This window comes from Trypanosoma rangeli (assembly GCF_003719475.1).
Source record: "Trypanosoma rangeli strain AM80 chromosome Unknown Tra_15.4_contig_00151, whole genome shotgun sequence".
Classification (NCBI taxonomy): domain Eukaryota; phylum Euglenozoa; class Kinetoplastea; order Trypanosomatida; family Trypanosomatidae; genus Trypanosoma; species Trypanosoma rangeli.
Window position 1 is genome coordinate 19528 of NW_021705897.1, and position 24013 is coordinate 43540.

The following is a 24013-nucleotide window of genomic DNA, read 5'->3' on the forward strand; positions in this document are numbered from 1 at the left end:
CGCCAAAGGATTCTCTAAAGAGCAGGTGACGTTTCACTACGACAAGCACCATCAGGGGTACGTGACGAAGCTTAACGCAGCGGCACAGACAAATCCGTTGCTCGCGCAGAAGACCATCGAGGAAATTATCAAGACCGAAAAAGGCCCCGTTTTCAACCTTGCTGCACAGATCTTTAACCACACGTTTTACTGGGAGAGCATGTGCCCTAATGGCGGCGGCGAGCCGAAGGGCAAAGTGGCTGACGAGATCAACGCCTCCTTTGGCAGCTTCGCGAAGTTTAAGGAGGAGTTCTCAAATGTGGCTATTGGTCACTTTGGCTCTGGCTGGGCGTGGCTTGTGAAGGACACAGCCTCCGGCAAACTGAAGGTCTACCAGACGCACGACGCGGGTTGCCCACTGACGGAGCCCACCTTGAAGCCGCTCCTCGCGTGCGATGTGTGGGAGCATGCGTACTACCTTGACTACAAGAACGACCGTGCGGCGTACGTGCAGACCTTTTGGAACGTTGTCAACTGGAAGCACGTGGAAAAGTGCCTCTGGAGGAGTGAAGTTGTGTGTTTGCGCAGTGATTTGTAAGTGGCGTTATACGCTCGTTTCCTGTGTTGTTTCTTACGGGAAACGTATTGCATTTCAGTGACTGGAGAGAGGAGCAGATGGGATGCTCTCATTGTTGTGTCTGCAGCTTTTTGATTACATTTGCTTCCATCTTGAAGGGAGGAATGATCAAACGCAAAAATGGGAGGGGACTGATGCGGCGGTGTGTTGCACGTCATCTCTTTGCAACGTTTCCGTATCACTGGTAGGAGTAAGTGGTTGGTGTTTCATCTGCGCGTGGTGGTGTGTGTGTTTTTTTTTAAAAAAAAATATTTATCATCCCCCTAGACAAGTAAATGAATGTATTTATATATATTTCTATACGAGAATGTGGTAGTGATGGGGGGAACGTAATTCATTGGGGAAGGATGAAGAAAAAAAAAAAAAAGACTGAGGAAAAATATTGACGGCAGTAAAAACATTTTTTTTTTTTTCATCCACCGTCCTTTTTTCTCTTGTGTTGACTGTTCCTGCAATGCCACACTGGGTGTGCATGAAAGAAATTGGTTTGCATAACATTTGGAGGTGACGTGGTATTTGTGCGTGAAGCAACATCAGTGTCAATAATAGTTGATCCACACAACACCCATAAACACATACGCCTATCACGTGGGGCTAGGACATCTGAATACCTTTCTGTCTGTGCGTTTTTTTTTTTTTTTCAGGAAGCTTCTGGAGGCGTTAGGAGCAAAACGTCTACAAGGGGGGAAGACTGGTGCCACACCACAGCGGCCGTGTGAAGCGAGTGAGCAGCCCGCGTATACTGTCCATTGACATTGACCCCCGGCGGTTTACAGAACGTCCCACAGAAAGAGGGAGTGAGGAGGGAAGAAGGAACACTAAGGAAAAGGGTTTAAGTAGCACTGGAAGGGCTGAGGGGGAGAGGGAGAAAAAGTAGTTGCAGAAGGGGGAGGGGAGGGGGAGGAAAGGAATAGGGTAAAATAACGCACTAGATAGAAGCGAAACTGAGAAGGAAAAAAGGAGGAGACGGTGAAAAGGTCCCATACGAACACGTTCAAACGGAGCAAGCAAGCAAGCGCAACAATTTGTTCTCTGCGGCCTCCAAAGAATCTGCATGCACAGGCACCCACACCCACACGTAGACAGACATACGGACATAAATACATTCACACGTATTTCACCTGAGGGATTTTTATTCCTTTGAAACACGATTAATATCTGTGAGTTATGGGCAACGGCACCGCAAGGTTGAGGGAGGACTGGCGTAAAGACTTGGAAACGGGTACTTCAGAGTATGATTATATGAATTGCGGTTTGACACCATCAGTATTAGCTACGATAAAAGGTGACGAAGTTGATGAACAGCGCCCCATTCCCATTGGGGAGGGTGTGGCGAGCAAGTGTTCTTATCGTTCTGAGCCAGTTTTGCTAGATGAAGTATTGGGACCTGCCGACAGTGAGACAGCGCGATACAGAAAGAAGAAAACAATTGGGAGGGGGGCATTTGGCGAGGCGCATATTGTGGATCGCAACCCAGCCTACGCAATGCCACCACGAAAGCATGTAGTGAAAGCAGGAGACAATTTACAGGGAGAAAAACGAGCTGGTGATGATGTCCCTCGCTTCTTTGTGGCCAAAGTGACACATTTGACCTGTATGTCGCCGAGTGACAGACATTATGCTCAGACTGAAATTATGTGCCTCGCTTGTAATTATCATTTTGGAATTATACAGTACTTTGAGCACTTTTTTATAGACAACGAGGATGAGACAATTATCATCATAACTGAGTTTGCAGATGGAGGGGATCTGTACCACATGCTCTATAGGGAGCAGACGAAGTTTTGTCTCCCAGAGACTGAGGCCGGAATTTACTTTGTGCAGCTGCTACTTGGTCTTGACCATATTCATCGCCGTCGGATGATTCATCGTGACGTAAAAGCGGCAAATATTTTTTTAACCACGCGTGGGTTTTTGAAACTCGGTGACTTTGGCTTTTCAAGGCAGTACGACTGCACCGTTTCAAACCCAATAGCCTGCACCTTTCTTGGTACGAGCTACTACCTCGCCCCAGAAATGTGGCGAGGACAGCGTTACGGCAAGAAGGCAGATATCTGGGCGGCTGGAATAGTTCTGTGTGAACTGTTGGGGAAGCGGCGACCATTTGAGGCGGACTCTATTTTAAAAATGAAGGAGCTTGTTCTCTCTGGTGCAATGTGGCTGCCCCCCATTCTTCCCGATAACACCGGCACCTCACCAGGGGAGCGTGAGGAGCAAAAGGATATGGGCTACGTATCCAGAGAGATGCGGGAATTTATGGAGTTTATTCTGCAGGAGGATCCGGACAAACGGCCAAGCGCCTCCCAACTCCTTAAAACGCCATTGATGCAGCACTACCTCTGTTTATTTAAGAAACGTGTGGATCGCATGATTGCCCTGGATGCCGAAATGGAGGATAGATATAAGGCGGATCCTTCAGAGTTTGCGGATTCCTTGCCCACGTATCATTTTTCACTGGAGGAACAGGCATTGGTGCTGAGCGGAATAGCAGAAGGCGAGGAGGTGATTCACCTGGAGAGGGAGCGGGAGATAGCAACAAGCACCACTCCCCGCTTTGAGAGCATGGTCTATAAGGAGACAGCTGGTGGTCAGTGGAAGGAACGCTACCTTATTCTCGCCGATGGGTTTCTGACAGTGACACTTGCAAAGGGAAAGATGGCGGCGGGCTCGGGTGAACGCAGTAGGAAGGTCCCGCTTCAATCAATCAACGCCGTTGCGCCAGTTGTTTTTGACCTTCCAGTCACAGCTGAAACGAGTGGAGAAACCGGTTCTTTTCAGGCACAGTTTGCCTTCGCAATATCTACACAAAATTCACAGTCCATTGTATTCGCTACCCGGACTGAGCAGGAACGTGACCAGTGGTTGTCTGCGCTAATTGCAGCCCTGAAAATGGATTAGTCAACAAGGTTTTTTTTTGTTTTCCTCTTTCCGTTTGGTGTTTTTACGTTCTTATTTTCCGCTCTGCTCCAAAATTTGCGTCTGTAGTTCGTTTGCTTGTTTTACTTTTCCTTTTGTTTTTGTTGTTTTCTTGTGCGTGGCGGGTCGAGCATACTACCTTGCCTTTTTCTTTCCAGCAGGAAACGTCCATTTTTTTTTTTTTGCATTGTAACTTTTTTTGTCCCATTTTTGGTTTGCATTGCTTTTTGTGCTGCGTTGTTGCGCCTTCGGTGCTGAAACAACTTTGTTTGAAGTAATTAGGTGCATGCTGTGTCTGGTGCCTCTTTTTTTGGGGGAGGTGTACGAGGAGTTTCTTCACCTTATTGATGGTTCTTGGTGTCACAGGGTGCGAAGCAAGAAAAGAAGGACGAGAGGGGGAAACAGGAACAATTATAATGTTCAATATTGCTATATTCAGTTATCATATCATGGGTCAAGCGAGGCGTGCAGGGTAGTTAAAACTATCAAGAAACAATGCGGCTCTCTGCCTCCGCGTTTTTTTTTATTTTTCGAAAGCTACAATCTTTTTCATTTCAGGCTAGGTGCTACTGGTGTAACTGCGGTCGATCTTCTTTCTCTCTCTCTCTCTGTGTGCAGGATGCAGCTGTCCTTGAAGGCGCTTTCTTCCTCTTTCTCTTCTTTTCGAATGTGTTTGCATGTCTTTGGTTCTTACTTTTTTTTTTGCTTGTCAGCAGACGGTTTGTGTGCATGTTGTGTGCCCGCCGGCATCCGTCACTGCGAGCGCCGGCATCTTCGAGTAGTGACGGTTTTGCGGTGTGAAGCAACCGCGTCTTGGACGGCGCCCCAAACAGAGAAGGGTGGCGGTCAAACGCAGGGCCTACACAAATAACGGTGACGGGAAATGTAAATGAGATGGCATTTCGCGGTGTTTGTGCTTGCCGCACAGTTGGGGCACCTTTCGGCGTGGTGCTTGTTTGTATTTTTCACGGTGTTAAATGGCCAGGCCTCACCCAGAGCGATGGGTCCCGTCTCCGCAGTGGCATGAGGGCGTTTGGTTCAGCTGGGCACGTTGGCTCTTCGTTGCGGAGGTGTGTTTTTGTGAGCGTCCCGCGGGTTGGCTTCACTGAGCGGAGGTTTGTGTTTGCGCCCCCGCACTTGGGCGAGGTGGCAGACTTTTTTTTTCTTGCACCAGTGGAGGCGCAGGCAATGGGAAGCATGGGGGGCAACCACATGCCTCGGTTTGAGGGAAAACTCTGCAGCTCCGCAGAGGGCACGCCACGGCCATGTCGAGTTCCCTCCCACTGTGCAGCAGCTGTGCTTTAGTGCGGGGCGCCCAGCGCTGGGCACAGAGGCCGGGGCTTCAGTCGACAGGAGGGGGAAGCTGAATGGGGCGATGAGTGCAGAGAAGCGGCATCCTGCCCTAGCAGCAGCAACTCCAACGCCGTGTGGGTGTGGGACGAGGTGAGGTTTCTTTGCATGCAGAGAGGAGTAGTGTTTTATGTGTGACGCATGAGGGGCGTGATGCGAGGAGGTGACTTCGCCGCTTGATGTTTCCACCGCGGAGGTGCGGGCCCTTGTGCTGTCAGGTGTGTCTGACAAGTCTCCGACCACAGAAATTAAAGTGGTGAGAGAAGGACAAAACAGTTGACAATGGAGAACGAGGCGAGAGAGAAGTGATGCGTGCCAACTCGTTACAAGGGGACCACTGAGGGCGAAATGACGTGCTTGTGACAGGAAGGCGATCTGATGCATTTAACTTTTTTAAAAATTATTGTTTCTTTTTTTTTTTTCGCTTCTTCCGTCGTGCCAAACCGCATGTTTTTTGTCACAGTGGAGGGGTGCGGAGAGGCAAGCAATTGGGCTAAGCGAGCAGGGGAAACACCTGGGCAGCAGATAGAAGGTTATTGGGTTTGTGCTCCCGTATGAGTCGGAGCGGCGCGAAGAGTGCTGGATCCTCGCGGGGGGCGACGGCAGTGTATCAGCGTGGAATGGACGAAGAAGGCCTGTGGGATGATGCCGAACTCATCCGCTTGTGGAACATGCAATTGGAACAGCAGAAGGAAGAGGAGGAAGAAGCCGCCCCGCAGCTTGCTGGACTCCACTCTGCTTCATCTGACGAGGATAGCGTGATCACCTCTTCCGCTGACGAAGAGTCTGCAGAGATGTCCTCCTCGTCATCATCTGTGTCTGTCATATCAAAAAATGTAGACTCTGCCGCCGATGATACAGTCGCAGTCACATTAAATTCTGTGCCGCTTCTGCAGGATGGGGTGAAGGGTTTGCCGGCTGACATTCAACGTGTGGTATCTGCGTACTATCGCGCGGGCTATGAGGCCGGGTATTTTGTTGGTCGGAGTGAGAAAGCAGCAAGGGAAGTAAATCATAACAAGAGGAGACGTACCAACTAGTGAGAGGCGTGCGTGGCTGTGGAATGGAAGATGGGAGGGTTCAAGTTTTAGTTTTGGTTCATTTTCTTTATCACGCTAAAACAGAGCCTCCACTTGTTGTTGATGGCTCCACCCCCTCCCTGCGGGGGATGCATGGCTGGGCACCCCCTGCCGCGTCTTGTGGATGTCGTGATGCACCGCCACTCTGTGCGTGTGTGTACCGCGTCTCTCACAGGATGTATTTTTTTTCTTTTGTTTAACAACCTCACCACTGCACCACAAAATACTCCGCGTATCACCGTCGTTGCTGTTCTTGTCACTCACTGCACTTGCAATTTTGCTGTTGTTGTTTTGTTTATGTGGGGCGTTCAGGTTTCATTTTTTTGCTCTTCCCCGCGTCGCTGGTTGCTGTGCGTGTGTGATTGTGGGGGTTTTGTTCTTAACTAGAAGGGGACAAGTGGCGCGCGGCTCTCCACCACGGCGTGTCCGCCATTAAGTCGACGTAGCTGCACACAGACAGTTTAGCGCCCGAAGTCATGCGGGGTAATCGCCTGGCGCGGTCTGGGGACCCAATGAAGACCCGCTCACAGCGTCGAAAGGAACGCCGAGAGAGGATTAGTAGGACAAACCGTGCACAGCGAGAGAGGCGGCGCATCGGACGCTTCGTCGCGCGGAAGTGCGTGAGGGAGGAGGACCAACACATGACAGCCATTATGGAGTCGTACGCTAAGCGCCGCAAGGCAGAGCGGGACGCTGAACGAGCGGCGCAGCAGCAACAAGAGCAAGAGGAGATGGAGGAGGGGGGAAAAGAAGGGGTAGTGCATCATGGTGGGCAGAAGGTGGGGCAGCTTTCGCGAGTGACGGCGAAGCAATCGTTACAGTGTCATCCAGCGCGAGGCGCGCCTTCCAATGACAGGAAGCTGGTAAGACGCGGGCAACCGAAGGTGATGACACGCTCGCTGTACTAAGCGTTCTCCTTCTTGCTGGAGACCCCTAAGTCCCTCGTAATGGGAGCCGAGAACTTAAAACATATATACACCGTTATAATGATAGTAGCACTACTATTATTATTACTATTGTGTACGTGCGATTAAAGGAGTATGTCAGAGCTACTCCAGTGTGTTTTTGGTGTTTGTCCCACGCTAGGATGTTTTTCTGCATTTTCTTTTTGGCTTTAATTTATTTCCGCTGCCTTGTATAAGGATCCTAAGGGCTAGGAATTGCCACATTTACCTCCTCTCTCTCTCTTTCTTTCTTTGTGGAACTGTAAATAGATGACAGTTATGGTGGCGAACGGCAGCGGTGATACATACCATGGGCTTCGCGTTTATCCCTTGCGTGATGTGCTCTCACGTGTGCCTCTGCCTTCTCATTGCCCGCTGTCGGGTGTGTCACATAAGTGGCGCTGTGTGATTGTTCCAAAAATACTGGAGCCTACCTCGCAGGACGCGGCTGAACATGAGGTGATGCGATTCCTTGACAACAGTATACCCTGCCGCCTTGGTCGCTGGCGCAGTGCCCCCGTGTACGACATTGTTGGCAAGGATGGCATGAAGTTTGTAACAGATCCGCGCTGGAACAGGTTTCCCAAGCCAAAGATAGCGTTCAAGACGGGCTGGGCCGGTCCAGGCACTCATATGGAGTCGCCCGCGTACCACCAGCTCGTTTCCTCCTTTGCTGATGTATTCGACCACAAGGAGGAGGGATCGCCGTGCCGCAGTTGTGATTCTGAACTTGAGGTGGATGGAAATGAAGTGGAGGAAGCTTTGGACGATGTGGCGCCAGCAAACACGTTAAACTTGCAACTGTTTCATCGTCAAGACGCTTCCATTTGCCCACCAATTCCCGTGCTAGGGGAAAAATTGATTTGGCCCTCGTTTTTGGAGGATGGCGCCATATGCGATAATGCAACACGTCTGGCGCAGCGTGGGGCGGTGACGTGGTGGCACCTCGACGACTCTGGGGAATTTGTTGAACAAACTGCACTACCTCTGCTTCCCTCAGAGCAAACTGTGACTTCTCCACCCTTATCAGGTTTGCCCCATACTCAACGAGCGTACTTTAAAGGCATTGAGAGGGAACTGCTCTGTGCAGAGGAGACACCAGGGTGCGTTCCAGTGAAACTTTTTCTCTACGGACCTAAGGAAAGCTACGATTGGTTCATGCACGACGATGAGTCAGCGACTTCTGGGAAGGTGGCGGCGTTGGACATATTTTCTACGCCTGATGAGGCACTTCCAAAGGATGCGACGCTTTTGCCTATTATTCACGTGGCTGTGCTGGAAAGTGGCGGTCGTCCGCTCATCTCTCCTCCGAACATCCCGCACCTTGTGATAAGCCTCAATGACTGTATTATGGTTGAGCAGCGCCGCGTGGCGTACCTGTTTCTGGATGAAATTTCCTACTTTTTACAGAAGTGCGCCTTCTGGAGCGGAAACCCAATTATATACGACCACATTGAGAACGATCTACAAGATGAGGCGTACGTTGCAGGCCAACTTATCCCCAGTATGATAAGCCTCTTTCAAGAGTATGATGCGTTTCATCCGTACGACGAAATAGTTCGACGCCGCGTCGTTATATCACTCCACACCATTGCCACTCACGAGAAGCATTACAAGCTTTCACCGGACTCCAGAGACTCACTCGCGTCATTGCTGCATGGTGGCAACGCCGAGATGAGTGCTATTTTGCAGCAAGAGACCCCGTATGGATTGCGTGTTGTTTCTCTTGAGGACCGCCTGAAAAGCTTCTGGGATGTGCGGCAGTATTGGCCGAAGCCAGGGTGTGTGTTAAAGGCCCCGCTGGTAACACCACCGCATTTGCTCTCAAAGCATCTTGTGGCGAAGGGCCACGAGGTTGATTGGTTTGTTCCCGTTGTCTACACTGCTTCCTCGCCCGTGTTTGGATCGGAGAAGAATGCGGTGGAGGAGGTCGCAACTGAGTACTTCTCCATGGCAAACCTTGCAGGAAGGCGCAGAGATTTGCTCGCTTTTCTCCGGACACATGGAAAGGAGAAGGATGAGTTGCTGGACGAGTTGTTTTGACGATGCTGGATTCCTCTTTGTTCACCTCTTGATGTTTTCTGTGGACTTTTTGCTTTGTTTTTGTTCTAGCTGTGTGGCTGCGTACGTGCTGCATCTCCCTTCGTGTGTTCCCTTCTCCTCGTTATGTGTGTGTCGGTTGATTTTCCCCACATGGTGCAACTAAACAAAACCTCGATTAAAGGATGGTACGCCTCTCCCGAAGGTAAACAGCCTAAGAAGGAACCGAAGGTAAGAAAGAAAGAAAGGGTGTTAACAGCGACATGGCGCGTGTATGTGCGTGCCAGGTGCATCACCTGCACCGTTTGAGGGTGTGTGTGTATTTTTTTATTTATTTTTGTGTGTGTGTATGTTTATTGGGACGGTGTTGGAAGCACTTGCATCTTTTTTCCTCCACCTTGTCACTACGATGCAGCTTATGTCATTGCCTCACACGCACACTCAAAGGAAAAAGCGCTGACGATTCTGCAGATAAAGTCTTGGTTACCCATGCAAGAGCTCTCGACTGTTTCGTCTCCTGTGGCTTTCCCCCACAAAGCTCCGAGTTTGGACCTCACTTTTGACTTCACCACGTCAGAGGAAGTCGCTCCTCTCCCTGTGCATGAGGTGGAGCTGCAACGGGCGCGTCGTCGTCGTCATGACAATGTGCCAAACGATGTTTACCTGCAGGAGTTTGTGGGGATGTCGAATATTGTGCGGGAGGACACGCTTGACCCTGTCTGGCAAACGAGTTGCTTGGACTTTACCGACTCACTGCGGGAATACTACGGCGACTCGGAGGACGCGGCATACCGAGCCTTCCGGGAGAATATGGTGCCATTCTTAAAGTGTAATGAGTGGCTAAAACGCAATCGTTTTGCTGAAGAAAGCGTCTACGAGGACTACAAGCTGCTTAGACAATTTGAAGACGACGCGCTCCGCAGTTGCGACTCCGACGACGAAGACACCATCGTGGAGGCAGAGGTAGAGGCGCAATCGGAGGCACACCAGGCGTCTCTGCAGAAACACCGACATGACTACTGTTCGCAGCAACTAGGGCGGCGTCTCTTGGAGCGCCGCCAAAGCTCCGTTGGCACATCGTTGACTGCGGGAGCGGTCATTGAGAAGGAAGATGCACCAGCGGACGTCCCATTGCAGCGGCAGTGGAAGGGAAAATCGTATAGGGAAAGTTTTATGGGTGTGCGTGATGGAAGGTAAAAGCGTCATGAATAAGATTGAGGAACCAGTGTTTTTTTTCTGTATATTATTATTATTATTGAGTTTATTCTTTTGCTTCCAGTTTGGGACCTTCCCTGTTGTGATGGGGCGACGTGCTCTTTGAAGCATTTACAGGGGAGGGATGGAGGGGGGGCTGCCGATGCATTTTTTTTTTGCTTTACCTTTTGCGTACACCCAAAATGATGAAGGCATCACTTTCGCTTTCTGTCTTCCCGTAACGACTGGTCTAGTCTTACCCATATGCTCTTGTATGTCTAGGTGTGTCTCTATGTAGTTATATGTTTAATACCAGTCCATCTACCTATAGAGCTGCATCTCAAATTGCGGTAGTAGATGTCTACACCTTTGAATCCAAAGGCGGTCCTCTGCCTTCACATCATTTACTTTTTTTTCTGTGTCTCCTGCCGTTTCCACCTGCATAGTAGCAGTAAAGGACGTTGTAGCCATCATAGTCGCTCTTATCCCCTTTTTGTTGCTTTTGCTCGGGTGCTTGCCTGCTTCTGCGTGCGCGCTTGTCGCTACCTCGCTGTGTGGCGGGTGCTGAACCGTCGAAAGAATGCGCCGCGTTACTAGTGGCAATGTCGTGTACCGCAGATACAGCGCGGCGGCGGCGGCGGTTTTTCTGCGTGGGTATCACATGCCCGGGTGGAAGACAAGTGTAAGCACCAAGGATGCGCGGACGCGGGAGCAGCGGGAGGCGGATCGAAAGACGCGGCAGATTGAAAAACTCCCACGGCCGCAGGCGCTGCATGACTTCCAGTATCCTTACGAAAAGACTATTCTGAGCGACTCGATGTTTCAGTACCCTGTGTACGAGAACGAGCTGGACACCCCGCACCTCTTCAACATTGTCCCACCCCCAGATTTCTTTATTTACTGGAATGTGGCCGATTTTGAGCGGACGTCGTACCCACCGCTTCCGGAGGAAGACCATCGAGTGCTGCTCCCACGCGCGGACTCGTCGGCGTGGAAGACTCATCGTCAGCGCTCACTAAGGTATCTCCGCAAACACGAGATTTTGCCACACTATCTACCACACGTGCGGCAAGACGTGAATCTATCGGTTGTATTTCCAGGGATGTACGCCACACGGGCTCGCCGGTGCGAAGAGACGGGCGAGGCGCTGCCGCCACCTCCACCTGTTACCGAATTGACTCATCGCAATTTTTGGATGACCGCCCACTGTGGGAATTACATAGAGCTTACCGACCTACAACATCCGCCTTCTATTTTTTTCTTTGAGGAAGACGAGGGTGAGGCAAAGGAGGCTGCCACTAGTGTTGAATTCTATACACTTGTGATAGCTTCCCCGGACTTTCCGTATCGCGTTCCCGCCGAGGTTGATGGGAGAAGGGAAAAAGGCTTCTTTCTTAATTACATGGTGGTCAATCTTCCAGGTGGTGGCAATGCCCCACATGCACCCGTGGCAAGTGGGATTGTGGTGAATACACGAGGCGCTGATAAAAAGGGCGATGTTGCCTTGCCATACGTCCCTCCACTGCCAACGGAGGATGCAGGGACCACTAGGCATCTATGCATGCTCTTCAAACAATCTGGTTACGCGAGTGACATAACGACTATAACGGATGACACGGAGGAGAGCTTTGCAGCTCGTAGTGATTTCCGTCTCCATGCGCCTCATCGAGAAGGGTTTTCAGTATCGTCTGTAGCAACTCTTCGTGAGGTGGATGCGGTGCTTCCCTCTGACCCATGTGCTGTCACTTTTTTTCAAACAAAGTGGGACATTCAAGTGCAGGAGTTTTACGAGGCGCGCGGAATTCCTGAACCGGCTGCTCCACCTGATGAGGAGATAGATGCCATACTTGCGTATCATGCAAAGAAGCCGTCTGAACTGCGCGTTCGTGCCCGACATCGTCCGGACGGCGCCACAAATATGGGGGATGATCCCAATTTCTGGGGACAGTCCGAGCCAACCATGATGGCATCTGGTTCCATGCAATCTCTTTGGTCTAGGCGAACCGCAATCGGGAAAAACGGTGTACCTGTAACATACCGGCGCTGAGAAGTATGCGCCGTGCGTTGTTCTTTTTTTTTTTATATATCTTTTGTTTTTCTTTTCGTTGCTGTAATTCCAACTTGAGGGAAACATTGATTAAAACAACAACAAAAAAAAACGAAAGGAAGAAAGGTATGTGCGTACGGGTTTCTGGCTCCTTACATGTGCGTCTGCTTGCCTGATGCTCACGGTTGAAGAGGGAATAGAGAACGGGGGAAAAAATATTTACATGGACTACGTGTTTGATTCATCTTTTTTGTTGTTGTTGTTGTTGTGGCTGCTGCTTCTTGCAAATACCGGAAGCTTCCTATTGGAGCATAAAGGAAACATTGGCTGTAACGCATTTTGCTGTTTCTGTTTGAGCTGCCACCCTTGGCTGCTAGTTTTCACCTTTATTCCCTTATGTATCGGTTTCTGTGATTCTTGCTTTTTCTCTCGTTCTCTCTATTTGTGAGTATGTGTGTGTGCGTGAGAGTCTCATTTGTGTGAGAAGTAATTCTGAAGCCACTCACAAGGAGGATTCAAACCATCGTTTTCCATGCTACGGTCACTTAGTAACCTCAGCGAAGAGAGGCCAGACGTGGCGCGGGGCAATTTCAAATGCCCCATGTTGAATCTGCCCTCGTGGGATCAACCAGCCCTTATCAACTGGGAGCCGCTTGAACCCCCAAGCCCGTTCCTCCCCGTCGTGCAAAGGCGCGCCTACCCCTCTGTTGTTAGTGGCATGTTGAGGGCCGCCGTGTCACCAAGGGCTCCCGAAAGGGAGGCAACCGCAGATTCTCCTGGGGCAGCAGAGGCGGAAACACCACGCGAAGTTACATTTGAGGAGGAGGAGATGGCGCAGCGTTGTCTGTTCAATGAAGAAACTTCGGCGAGACAGTGCATTGTTTTTGCAGAGCAGTTTGAGTCGACCCGGTTGTGGGTGGAGGTGCTTCACTGCATCAGCGTCATCCTTGAAGTTGATATTCTGTCCGCGGAGGAGGAGGCGCGAAGTACGTACGAACGCGAGGAAGACAGGCTGCGAATGTGCTACATAATTGAAATGAAAACGGTTGGCAATCGTATTCAAAAGCGTCAGGAGGATGAAATGCGAAGAAAATTTACCCAATTGATACCATTACACAAGGAGGGGTTCACCAGCATTCTGCAGGAGGAGGCCGGTGAGCTAGCGCAACTCTTGGATTGGTTCAGGACGAACCGCCCGTTTGGAATGCGCCTACCCACCTTCCTGAGTGGTGAGCCGCGTCGGATGCAGCCAAGGAAACCCACGGGAGGACGCAACGTGACTTATCGGGGACGTGGATCCAGAACTTTTGTGCCTAAAGTCCAGGCGACAGCTCGCTCCGAACTGGACTCGTGGCCCGATGTTTTTCCGGAACCCTCCTACCTGGAGGAGGGGAGGATGGTATGGGCACTAGTCAAAAGCTTGAGGTACGGGCAACGCAAAAGTTGTACTTCAAAAAATGAAGTTGAGGAACAGGAGGCGGCTGCACGTGAGGAAATTCTTGCGGAGGAGGCGGGTAAATGGCTTCCTATGATCGCCCTTGCCGTGGATGAGTGCCATGAGGCAAAACGGCGGACTCAGGAACGAGATAAGGCTGAAACGATAGCTATTGGAGAGAGGTTAGAGGAACTGCAGAAGCGTACTGCCTTATTGGAGAAGTTGGAAGAAGAGGATGCTATAGGATGGGAAAAAGCTGCAATAAAGCAACTTCAGGAGAGGGAAGCCATGTTTCGGAAACAGTTGGACGAGGAAGACAGCTTTTTGACCAAGAGGGAAACGGGTGCGCAGCAGCTAGATGGTTCTACAGGTGGCGGTTGTGTTGAGCATGACCGGGACGGGGAGCCGCGCCTGAACATTGGGGCGTGTGCTGAGGTAAGCAGCTCTTCGGAAAGCGGCTCCAACGACCTGCCACTGTACCCAATGCTAAACGTTGTACTTAGTGCTGCGCTTGAGCGTGATTCGTACGCAGGGCTTCATAATCCTGGCTTTTCTGCTCTTGCTGAAGCGGAGTGTTTGTTGGCAGTCTGCGAGGGGCGCAGTGCAGGCAGAGCCGCTCAGGCCTTTGCCTCTGCTAGTCGAATGCCGTTTTGTCGGATGTACCTCATGCAAGGTCTTTGGTGGCCTAACACCTCAACTGGCAAGGCTAAGTGCCCCGGTGAGGTGCGTGTTGCTGGCGACGGCGCTCCATACCTGTATGAATTGGCGAAGCTTGAAGCAGTATCCAGGTCTGTGTTTTTGCAGGATCAGATTGCCGCAGCCTTGGACTTATATCAACAGGCAGCACGGGAGGCGAGCACGATTAGCGGCACCAAGTATGGTGAGGTGTACTATGTGGGTGTCCGTATGCCAAGCAACTTCTAGGAACGACAGAAACAAACTGACTGCAGTGTGTGAGCCTTTTTTTTTTTTTGAACAACGGCACAGTGGCACCACGCACTAGTTTCTACCATAGGATATTTTTAGGGCTCTTTTTTTTTGGGGGGGGTTTGTTGCATGTACGCTGTTATTTTTATGGAGTGGATGTATAGGTTACTCGTCGGCTATGCAATAGGGTGGGATAAACAAGGTCAGTGAATGATGTAATTCTGTACATAATTGTTCAACACAAGCCCATTCGGCCCGTCTTGTTTTTTTTTTATTTCTTATTATTATCCTTTTTTTTTGCGCTTCTGATCATGTGTCATGTATATACGGCTGCATGTGCTGTGTTTAGGCGGTATATATATATATATATATATATATATGTTTATGTATTTGTTGCAGGACGCATCTGCGAACGCTCAGCGGACTTTTTTTTTCTTGTTTTTGTGGCGAAGGGCAGAACACACGTCGCGAGTAATAACGAGGGAAAATAAGTAACTTAATTAATTGAAAGTGGGATAGACGAGAATAAAAAAAAAGGTTCAAAGACATCCGTGACGCACGCACAATTTGTCAGGCGCAGGAAAAATCCAACACGAGAAGGAAAATAAAAACAACAACAAATACAAGGAAGAAATACACAAACGAAGCTGTGTGAGTGGAACCGATAGGAAAGCAGCAAAATATGCCTGGTATGCGGCTGGACTTTTTGAAAAACTCCTCCCAGAGAGCTGCGACTGGAAAGTCGATGCCGCTGAAACAGGTGGAGGCGGTCCTCTTATACGGTAAACCGGAGCAGCGTGCCAAGGTGGTGCAAAAGATCCTGCCCAACACCTACTCGCTTTGTTTGAGCAAGGCGTCCCACCACCTGCTGCTTACTCTTCTTACGAAGTCTGACGGACTGATACGGGTGCAGATGCTCTATCATGTACGTCGGAAGATTATAGATCTCTCCTTGTCCCCCGTTGGCAACCTCATTGTCCAGGAGATGCTGGTGCGGCTTCCTGTTCAGCAAAAACGGGAGATTGCGGAAATGTTTGTGCTTAACGCCGAAGGTGACGAGTTCAGGCGTCTCTGTGAACATCCCTTTGGGAATCATGTGGCGCAGAAAATCATGGAGCACACCGCTTCTCGAGAGGTGGTAGAGGAGCGTTTTTTGCCGTATATTCCGTCGCTGGCCGTACATCCCTATGGGCAACGTGTGGTTGTGAAGTTCATGGAATCCACTGAAGAGGGATGGCGGTCCGTTTCGAAGGCCCTTTTTGCCACTGATGAGGAGCTTGACGTGAAGGAGGAGATGATCAGCACGCTTTTCTGCCCCGCCGAAGACAACATGACGGTGTCTGCGCTTCTAAAGCATCCGTTAGTTCCTACGACAGTCAAGGATGCGATTTGCGCCCACCTTTGCGAGTTTGCGGCTGAGTACTTGCAGCCGAGAGAGGAGTCATCGGCTGCTACCGCCACGCCCCAAGCGGGGGAAGACGAGTTTGCCCTGCCCGACTTTGGGAACGCGGCACCAAGAAACAACGTTCACGCCGTCAAGCGTGAGTGTCCACACCACTATCACGCTTACGTGACTGTCTTTGAGCATGGTGATCTTGCGCAAAAGAGGGAGTTATGGGAAAGTTTACTAGCCGCCCCTGGTCTCATTGAACGCATTGTGTCACACAAGACAGCCGTTGCTATAGCAGTTGCAGCACTCAAGACACTCCCAGAAAGCCAGGAGCGCCTTTGGACTGCGGCAACGGCGACAGAAACAGTGGCTTCAAATGGGTCGGGGCTTGACATACTCGACGTGGCACGGGACCCGGCGCGCACCATGCTGCTTCGTGCGATGATAGAGGTTCATGGGTCCTCACTCACAGCAGACCATAAGAAACGCCTGGCAGAGGCTGCTCTTGAGCTTTCACAGAACCCTGTCTCCTCACCCGTGCTACAAAAGTTGCTGGAGTGCTTCCCTGAGGATGTGACCATCATGCGGTTGATGCTGGAAAACATTAGAGGGGAATTGAGACAGTTGGTGACGCACAACGCTGCTTCCTATCTTATTCAGGCAATGCTGCAGTACGGTGCTTCCGGCGCGGTGCGTGAGGAGCTTGTGAACGCGCTTCTTGAAGTTTTTTCGGACATACGTGGGATGCTCTCTTTCGCACAGGGGACGCGTGTAATGCAGAAACTTGTTGCTTACGCCTCGGACGAGGTTGTTGTGACTGTTGTCAATGCCTTGTTGCGCGAAGCAGAGGAGGAAAGAAACAGGGAAAACGCAATCGATGAAGCGGAGAATGTGGAAGAGGAACAGGAAGGCAAAGAGACCGATGAAGATGCTGATGGGGACGGGGATGAGAACGCCGCCGCCGCCACGGCGAGGCCCTCTCGTCGAGAACAACGCGAAATAAATCGCAAAAAACATTACGAGGTTACCTCTAGGGCTATAGTCTCGTACGCTCTCCACAACCACGCGTGCTTTGTCATTCAGGCACTCCTTCGCGAGTGTCGTGGCCGTCAGTTGGAGACTCAGCGCAAGCAGCTGATGAATGAACTGAAACCATTCGTCTTTGAGCTGGCCATCTCGCCGTGGGCCGGTCGCATCGTGCTTGAAACAATGCTCCAAAGCGGAAGTGCAAAGTTGGGCGAAGTCATGAAGAATGTCGCCTTTTTGAAGGCCGAGGCGTGGCTCTCCGACGTTCCTGAGAGGAGTAAATGCACCGGCAGTGGACTGGATCCCACCATGCGACAGGCGCTACGACGACACCGCGAGGAAGCCGAGGGTGAGAAACAAGAAGCGGGTGCCGAGGCCGGCACCAAGGCGCCATCGCGTAAGAAGTTGTACCGCACCCTGAAGAAGTGAGAGCCATGCGAGTGTTGCCTGCAATGGTGCGTTTGTGTGAGCCGCCACGTCACGCTTCCCGTCTTTTTTTTTGTTTCGTAAGTTTTGGCTTGTAAGATCACGGGTAAGGCGGCAGTATTGGGTCACATGACGTGCCGCCGCTGGGTTTGAAAATATTTTGGCCGGGGCCACCCAGGGTTCCTGCCCCTGCGCGCTCACAGCATCAACCACACTGGAATAAGAGAGGTTGCAAGGGGCGCGCAATGAGGCCATGCCTCTCTCGTGGCTCTGGAGACATAATTGCAATGCCTTATTTATGTTTGCTTGCTTTTTTTTTTTTACGTTCTGGCTCCCACACCGCCTCTCGCCTTGCTACCTGTGTGTGTGCACCACCCAATAGCAGCGGATTTTGCAAGTGAACACACGCACCACAAAGTAGGACGAAAACAACAACAAAAGGAACTAAAAGGCCTACCACGAAATAATTGAAACTATGTCCTACCCGAATCGTTATGGCCGTGGCATGGCCGCATCCTACGGCACCGTGCAGCTTCCCGTTGGTTGGCAGATGGCGTACTCTGCAGAGGGAGACCCATACTACATTGATCACAACACCCGCACGACGCACTGGCAGATCCCTGCGGAGGTGCTGCAGCGAATGAACCAAGGACAAATGTATCGTGGACGCGTTCGACGTGGCATTGACCGTACCAAACTAAAGACAAAGATGTGCATGAATATCCAACGTGGTGGTGTTTGCAACTGGGGTGATAACTGCGCCTTTGCCCATAGCTCTGAGGAGCTCACCGCAGTTCCACACGTTGGAAACCACCGCGGGGGGGATGGAACTTCTTACCGTATGCGAGCGGCCGCCAGCAACAGCAATAACTTAAGCGATAATAACAGCCCGAATAACGGCAACAACACCCCTAATTGCGCGGAGTTGCAGCCGCAGGAAAAACAGCCACAGCAGCAAGCCGTTCCACCACAGCCGCAGGCGACGCCTGTTCAGCAGCAGTGATAGTCGAATAAATAAATTAAGAGAAACGAAAATGGATTAAATAATGAGGGAAAGTATGCGGATGCATTGGAGAGAACGGCGCCTCAATGCAGTAGGAATCACGGATGCGCACTTTAGTGTGTTTGTATGGGTGTGTTTTTCGCTTTCTCTCTTATCTTTAAATTATTTGCTGGGCACCCCCTCCTTTGTCTTTGTTTGTTTGTTTTATGTTTCTTCTGGGGTTTGCTAACGCTGCCTATATCCCCGGTTTATGGAATTTACTGCAGTCATAAGGAGTATTGCGTACAAAATAAAATAAAAATAAAAAAAAGAAAATGAGTATTGCACAGGAGAATAAAATGAAGGGACGGAAACATGCAGAGAATGAAGAGTAGAGAAAGAAGCCGTGATATAATTTTGTGTGGGTTTGGGCTTGCTTGTTGTTTTCTGCCTTTCTCGTTATTTGGGAATTGCTCCACCTCACCAGTGAATGGGGAAGGTCTGGTGCTGTGTGTTGGTGTTTTTGAGTGAATGCCTGCGATCCCTTCATTTTTTGTTTGTTTGTTTGTTTGTTTGCTTGTTGTTGTTGTTTTTTTTTCTTTGTCACTCTTTTTCTCTGCTTCTGCCGCTATGTTTTGGATATATTTTTTTTTTGTTTTTGTGTGGTGCTTGGGTGAATTCAAACAAGTTGAACACAAAAATGCGTTTTTTTTTGTTTTGTATGTGAGTCTTTCATGGGTGTTCAGTTTGTGCGTTGCACGCCCACTGCTTCCCCTCCCCCTCCCCCTCCCTCTGTGTACGCTCCTCCCGGACCGCATCCCTCCCTCCAACGCCCTCGCTCATACGCTTCGTTTAACTGGCACGACTAAACAGGTAGTTTGTCTGCTTGGGAGACATGAAGTTAAGGATAAAGGTGGTAAACAAAAAGAGTCGAAGAGAGGGACGACATTGTGACGATGCAGAATAACTTTTTTGTACTGTTTTTTTCTTTTTTTCAGTATGACAAGTGGGGTGGTGTTAAATTTGTCATGGGGGGAGAGGAGAGGCGCTGCATGAAGCGAGACCTTCTCGCCTTTTGCACCGTACAAAAATACATTTTTCCTTCCGTGTGCGTGTACGTGTGCATTTCATGGCGCTGTTGGCTACCCGATGCCGTCCGTGTAACAGTGTCAGTGCAGCCATACAGCGAGAAAGAGGGAGAAGTTGGGAGAGGGGCAAAGTTACGGGCGTGCAACGCGCATGTGCAGCAGCAACTGAAGCATTTCGTGCAAACAAAACATCGCTTGTCGACAGAAACGAGGGGTTTGGAGTCTCAGACAAAAAAAAAAAAAAACGGGGAGAAGAGCATGAAAAACAACAGCGATGAAACAAAGGGGACGTAGTCTGATGTCTCAAGGCAGACTAAAAAAAAAAAACATAACACGGAGTAGAAGCGAGTGGCCCTGGTGGGAGGAACGGCATTGCCATTTCCACGACATCCACCGCAGTCGTCTGTGATGTGTAGCTGAGGAGGCTGGTAGCAATATAGCGTGCATATATACATGTGTGTATTGTGAGTCGCAGCTTGTGGTTAAATGGTGCGTTCAGCCTGCACGGGTGGAAGGGGTGGAGGAGTCATGCACGCAGGAGAGCCCCGGCAGCTTTGCGTGAGGGGAAAGGAAGGACATGAGAAAGCAGCAACAATACCCAACAAGGCAACTATATATATATATATGAAATACTAATCAACGGAAGAAACGAAGCAGAAATATTTAACAGTTTTGAGGGGAAACAAACAAATGGATAAGAAGAACGACGCATTTATTTTCCGATTGGCGTGAGCTATGGTGGGACGAAAAAAATGATAGAAATGCGAGGATGAATATGTTAACTTCTTTATGCATAAATAATAAATAACCCACCACCGGAAAAGAGAGAAAGATGAATAAATACGTAAAATAGATATACAAACAAAAGGATGCCTGACGAGGGCGGCGATAATGTGGTATGGTTTAAGCAGCAAGGAGAAGTTAAATGAATGCTTGTTAAAGTACACTCTCAGACAACAAGAGAGAAATCAACTGCAGGTAACTGAAGGTGGTGTGTGTAACTATTTGCAGTGTTTATGGCATTTACGTGAAAACAGTTAATCACACCTATAACTACATCTCCCCTTGCTGTTTGTTGCTCCTTGTTTACTTGAGCTAAGCATGACCATCATCTGTGAGTGTGCTGCTATGAGCAGCTTGCAATAATTTTGGCAGTATGTCAATCTCTTCTGTGTGGGGGTGTAAGTTTTTTGCTACTGGTCTCCTAGCGGCAGTTCTGAGTGAGTAGCTTTGAGCGACGTTCTCATCGCGTTTGTGCTCCAATATGAGGGGTAGACGCATACAAACAACGTGGTTCTTCCAAAAAAAACTGACACGCACACCCATTCAGCGGAAACACAGCGACTAAGGAAAAGGCCTTCCCTCACTCCTCCCTTATCTTTTTGTTGAAGACAATTAAGGGGAGGGAAGGATAGAACAGTTTTATGGAGGCAAGAAAAGGAAGAAGAAGAAAGTGAAGGGCTTAGGAAGCCAAGGAGAGAGAAAATAATAATAAAAAAAAACGAAAAAGAGGGAAAGGAATACAAGAACTATCTCTTGAGATGAATGGGAATACTTGAGAAGGCAGGCAGATTTACGAGTAGCAGATAGAGAAAGGAGGAGGGGGTCGGTGGTGTCTTGTGGTGAATAAGCGGGAGCTTGTGTGGTAGACAAGCTTGGTAGAGGTGGGTTGAAAGAAGAGTGACCAAACACGACTTTATAAACGAGACGAGTTCTGTTTCTCTGAATTTGCACACCGCATTTCCGTCATCTTGTTTTTTGTTTTTTTTTGTTTTGTTTTTTTCTCGTGCTCCTATTTGGATCTTGCCTTCCCTGATCCCCGTACACGACTTTTTTTTTTTTTTGGCTCGAAATGGGATGCACGTATCCGCGCCACTTTTTGTGTCTGTATGTGACTTTTTTTTTCGCCGTGAGCGTGTATATGTGCTTGTGGTGTGTGCATGGCTCACTCTGATGGGGCCTGCTTCAGAAGCTCAAATCAACTGCCACTAAGCTTATACTACTTCCCTTGTCCCCCTCTTTTTTTTTTCTTTTTTGTCTCGTTTGTGTGGGTCTCTGCTTGCCTCCTGCTGTGATGCTCCTATGACACCGTAATCCTTTGCTAGGGCCGTGTGCAAGACAGTAGCGGCCCGCGCATAGGTGCGCTCACTTGCGTATCCACACGCACGTATTCTGACGTGACCGTTGTGGGTCGCATTTCACTTCCAGCAGTCGTACGTCGATGGTGTGCCGTTCATACCTGTTACGGCTGGGGTGCACAGTGACTGGTTTGCGACAGGCGTTAGCTCCACCGAGAGCGTTTCGCAGCGATGATCCACTAACACGGTGGTCCAGAAGGCTTGTGAATGGTTGGCCAAAGCGGTGTCTTCATCCCCATCTATGCGTTGGACTGGAAGGGTGTACGAGCGCATTCAATGCGCTGAATTCTATTCGCACGTGCATGCACTTTGCGACAACATTTCCTCCTTCTTTTCTTTCACTAGAGCGTGCGGAAGACATTCACTCCCTCCACCCTCGCTCCACCGCGCAGAACGTGGATCCGGCTAATGAGACGAGACCGGGTGTCATGTTGAGTCAAGTGGCCCGCTTTGGCGAAGATTTATTTTTAAATGATCCATCACATAGACAGCTTCCACTAGTTGCGCTGGAGAATTACACGACTCGGTCGGAGAGCATTCTTTCCTGCCGCTTTCCTCCCGCGGCACGCCTTGTCGTTGGCCATGAAAACAATGGCGTAAGCACGAAATACATCGATGAGTTGGACGGGAATGACAGGAAAGGCTGTCGTGCTGAACGGGTCGTGTACATCCCACAGTATGGAACAATTAGTTCACTTAACGTGGTGACTTCCATGGGTATCGCTCTCTTCTACGCCACGCTGGACACCCGCTACCCATCGGCAAGAACGTTGGTGCGTGGTGCAGAAGGTGGTGATACCACCGGCGCGAGTAGTGAATTGGAGGCATTGCAAGCGTATCAGCGCTTCTTTCGTCGAAGGCTCCCCAACACTGCGGCTGAGTGCAGCTTTTCACGTGTGGACCAGCGGCCTATCCATCCATTGTACTACAAAGAAAATGTGTTTAGTATTATTGAAATGCATCGTCAGCTTCGACAGCTATTGCTACAGGCTTGCTCGTACAGAGGCGTATCTGCAACACCTGGACACTTTGGGTTATCTGTGCTCTATGAGAATGAGCGAGATCAGCGTAGCCTTGGTGGCATTGTTCGTAATGCCAACGCCTTTCTCGTAGATCAGGTGTTGTATTTTGGAAGGAAAAAGATCAATGTCGTGGGAACGGTGGGAACGCAACACTACACCCCTACTGTATACTTGGGTAGTTCCATCAGCGACGTAGACGACGGCGGTGGCGATGCAGAGAATTGGGCGTTAAAGTTGTTTCAACGCGTTGAGGCGGCAAACGGTGCGACTGCCGCTTGGTGGTTTTTTGACTGCGGTCATGCGTTTCTCTACAGAGAGGGTGCCTCTGGTGAGGAAACGGTGGAGGAAAAGGAAAGAATGAAGTTGAGAGCCACCACGGAGGCATGGAGCTGGTACAATGCACACCGTGGCGACCCAGACTTCAATATTAGCCTATGTGACACTGAAGAGCGACTTCGTGAGGCGGCACAAGGAGGGGTAGTTCTCCTTGTGCCACAGGAAGGGTATTTACCCCCGTTTCATTTACTGCGGCGCTGCCAAAGAATTTTGACTGTGTTGCCAAATGGAGATATGGAAGGCACCGCTGGGCTACCTGTTTCTGTGGCTGGGGGAATTGCTTTGCAGCGCCTCAGCGCGGTAATGCATCCGCAGGTATTGATTCTTTAATCTCCTTTGCTGCTACTTGTCTTTTTGCGTCTCTCAGGCGACGCTCCTGCTTTTACACTTACGTATGCTTAAAGGAGATGCTGTAAATATAAATATTCACTTGCGAATATTACGCACATTACACATGCCTTTTGTGTACTGTCATCCTAGCTGGAGGCGGTGAGGGGGGAAAATGCGAAGAGGGGAAAATGACAACTTGACTCAAAGTTGTGGCTGGAACAGCCAAAGCGTGTCCCATCCAGACAACGTTACGTGGGACTGCGTGCCAACAGCATTTGGTTTTGTAGACCAGTGGCATAGCCCCTCGCCCGAGGGGGTGGCAGTTCATTCAACTTTATTTTCATTTCGTAAATAGCACGAATTTTGTCCTTCATTACTGTTTTCTCTCTTTTGTCCATGATTATTTACAGTTGTCAACAATAATTGTGGTAGCAGCGCTCAAAAATTAAAATTAAAATGACGTTTTGAAAGCAAAGCACAAAATTGTTTTAAGGGGCTTCGGTGGGCGGGCAGAGGAAAACCTGGCCAACCGATAAAACCGGTTTCCACACCTTTGCCCCACGCTGCCCAAGCTGCCCAAGCTGCCCAAGCTGAAGAGACAATACAAAAAGTAAAAGAAAAAAACGTTACTTCAGTCCTTCACGCCACGCAGCATCCGACGCAAAGCACGCCAAGTTGTCCATTAATTCGTCTTAATCCCAAATCTAAATCTACCCACACCAGCCCC

General features: G+C 49.8%; 13 protein-coding genes across 13 annotated transcripts in view, besides 17 other annotated features; all 13 read left to right on the forward strand.

Annotated features, from left to right (window-relative positions):
• TraAM80_04914 (iron superoxide dismutase) overlaps positions 1 to 29 on the forward strand; it is a gene marked incomplete at both ends in the record, with an annotated part of 531 nt that extends 502 nt beyond the window's left edge. The window contains one exon of the mRNA XM_029381819.1: positions 1 to 29. This exon is cut by the window's left edge and continues 502 nt beyond it. Coding sequence (XP_029238300.1) covers positions 1 to 29 — 29 coding nt within the window.
• Positions 30 to 199: 170 nt separating this feature from the next.
• TraAM80_04915 (iron superoxide dismutase) lies at positions 200 to 577 on the forward strand (the record flags this gene model as incomplete). The annotated part of the gene is made up of 1 exon (XM_029381820.1): positions 200 to 577. The coding sequence occupies one exon, from the start codon at positions 200 to 202 to the stop codon at positions 575 to 577; it is 378 nt and encodes a 125-aa protein (XP_029238301.1).
• An 892-nt stretch (positions 578 to 1469) lies between these two features.
• Positions 1470 to 1532: a sequence feature (GA-rich).
• A 251-nt stretch (positions 1533 to 1783) lies between these two features.
• Positions 1784 to 3514, forward strand: TraAM80_04916 (putative protein kinase; the record flags this gene model as incomplete). The annotated part of the gene is made up of 1 exon (XM_029381821.1): positions 1784 to 3514. One exon carries the CDS (start codon positions 1784 to 1786, stop codon positions 3512 to 3514), a length of 1731 nt encoding a protein of 576 aa, XP_029238302.1.
• Positions 3515 to 3610: 96 nt separating this feature from the next.
• Positions 3611 to 3648: a microsatellite.
• A 472-nt stretch (positions 3649 to 4120) lies between these two features.
• Positions 4121 to 4142: a microsatellite.
• Positions 4143 to 4426: 284 nt separating this feature from the next.
• TraAM80_04917 (uncharacterized protein) lies at positions 4427 to 4837 on the forward strand (the record flags this gene model as incomplete). Its single annotated transcript, XM_029381822.1, has 1 exon — positions 4427 to 4837. One exon carries the CDS (start codon positions 4427 to 4429, stop codon positions 4835 to 4837), a length of 411 nt encoding a protein of 136 aa, XP_029238303.1.
• A 599-nt stretch (positions 4838 to 5436) lies between these two features.
• Positions 5437 to 5922, forward strand: TraAM80_04918 (uncharacterized protein; the record flags this gene model as incomplete). The annotated part of the gene is made up of 1 exon (XM_029381823.1): positions 5437 to 5922. The coding sequence occupies one exon, from the start codon at positions 5437 to 5439 to the stop codon at positions 5920 to 5922; it is 486 nt and encodes a 161-aa protein (XP_029238304.1).
• Positions 5923 to 6437: 515 nt separating this feature from the next.
• On the forward strand, positions 6438 to 6869 carry TraAM80_04919 (uncharacterized protein; the record flags this gene model as incomplete). Its single annotated transcript, XM_029381824.1, has 1 exon — positions 6438 to 6869. One exon carries the CDS (start codon positions 6438 to 6440, stop codon positions 6867 to 6869), a length of 432 nt encoding a protein of 143 aa, XP_029238305.1.
• Positions 6870 to 7184: 315 nt separating this feature from the next.
• Positions 7185 to 8948, forward strand: TraAM80_04920 (uncharacterized protein; the record flags this gene model as incomplete). Its single annotated transcript, XM_029381825.1, has 1 exon — positions 7185 to 8948. One exon carries the CDS (start codon positions 7185 to 7187, stop codon positions 8946 to 8948), a length of 1764 nt encoding a protein of 587 aa, XP_029238306.1.
• A 213-nt stretch (positions 8949 to 9161) lies between these two features.
• Positions 9162 to 9193: a sequence feature (GA-rich).
• A 55-nt stretch (positions 9194 to 9248) lies between these two features.
• Positions 9249 to 9298: a microsatellite.
• A 136-nt stretch (positions 9299 to 9434) lies between these two features.
• On the forward strand, positions 9435 to 10142 carry TraAM80_04921 (uncharacterized protein; the record flags this gene model as incomplete). The annotated part of the gene is made up of 1 exon (XM_029381826.1): positions 9435 to 10142. The coding sequence occupies one exon, from the start codon at positions 9435 to 9437 to the stop codon at positions 10140 to 10142; it is 708 nt and encodes a 235-aa protein (XP_029238307.1).
• A 44-nt stretch (positions 10143 to 10186) lies between these two features.
• Positions 10187 to 10214: a microsatellite.
• Positions 10215 to 10719: 505 nt separating this feature from the next.
• TraAM80_04922 (uncharacterized protein) lies at positions 10720 to 12186 on the forward strand (the record flags this gene model as incomplete). The annotated part of the gene is made up of 1 exon (XM_029381827.1): positions 10720 to 12186. The coding sequence occupies one exon, from the start codon at positions 10720 to 10722 to the stop codon at positions 12184 to 12186; it is 1467 nt and encodes a 488-aa protein (XP_029238308.1).
• A 17-nt stretch (positions 12187 to 12203) lies between these two features.
• Positions 12204 to 12242: a microsatellite.
• Positions 12243 to 12433: 191 nt separating this feature from the next.
• Positions 12434 to 12470: a microsatellite.
• A 248-nt stretch (positions 12471 to 12718) lies between these two features.
• TraAM80_04923 (uncharacterized protein) lies at positions 12719 to 14545 on the forward strand (the record flags this gene model as incomplete). Its single annotated transcript, XM_029381828.1, has 1 exon — positions 12719 to 14545. The coding sequence occupies one exon, from the start codon at positions 12719 to 12721 to the stop codon at positions 14543 to 14545; it is 1827 nt and encodes a 608-aa protein (XP_029238309.1).
• A 263-nt stretch (positions 14546 to 14808) lies between these two features.
• Positions 14809 to 14847: a microsatellite.
• Positions 14848 to 14901: 54 nt separating this feature from the next.
• Positions 14902 to 14928: a microsatellite.
• Positions 14929 to 15130: 202 nt separating this feature from the next.
• Positions 15131 to 15194: a sequence feature (A-rich).
• Positions 15195 to 15230: 36 nt separating this feature from the next.
• TraAM80_04924 (putative pumilio/PUF RNA binding protein 7) lies at positions 15231 to 17393 on the forward strand (the record flags this gene model as incomplete). The annotated part of the gene is made up of 1 exon (XM_029381829.1): positions 15231 to 17393. One exon carries the CDS (start codon positions 15231 to 15233, stop codon positions 17391 to 17393), a length of 2163 nt encoding a protein of 720 aa, XP_029238310.1.
• Positions 17394 to 17865: 472 nt separating this feature from the next.
• Positions 17866 to 18393, forward strand: TraAM80_04925 (zinc finger protein 2; the record flags this gene model as incomplete). The annotated part of the gene is made up of 1 exon (XM_029381830.1): positions 17866 to 18393. The coding sequence occupies one exon, from the start codon at positions 17866 to 17868 to the stop codon at positions 18391 to 18393; it is 528 nt and encodes a 175-aa protein (XP_029238311.1).
• A 190-nt stretch (positions 18394 to 18583) lies between these two features.
• Positions 18584 to 18608: a microsatellite.
• A 71-nt stretch (positions 18609 to 18679) lies between these two features.
• Positions 18680 to 18708: a sequence feature (A-rich).
• Positions 18709 to 18924: 216 nt separating this feature from the next.
• Positions 18925 to 18954: a microsatellite.
• Positions 18955 to 19034: a microsatellite.
• A 1858-nt stretch (positions 19035 to 20892) lies between these two features.
• Positions 20893 to 20989: a sequence feature (GA-rich).
• A 222-nt stretch (positions 20990 to 21211) lies between these two features.
• Positions 21212 to 21243: a microsatellite.
• A 438-nt stretch (positions 21244 to 21681) lies between these two features.
• Positions 21682 to 23286, forward strand: TraAM80_04926 (methyltransferase; the record flags this gene model as incomplete). Its single annotated transcript, XM_029381831.1, has 1 exon — positions 21682 to 23286. One exon carries the CDS (start codon positions 21682 to 21684, stop codon positions 23284 to 23286), a length of 1605 nt encoding a protein of 534 aa, XP_029238312.1.
• Between the last annotated feature and the right edge of the window lie 727 nt (positions 23287 to 24013).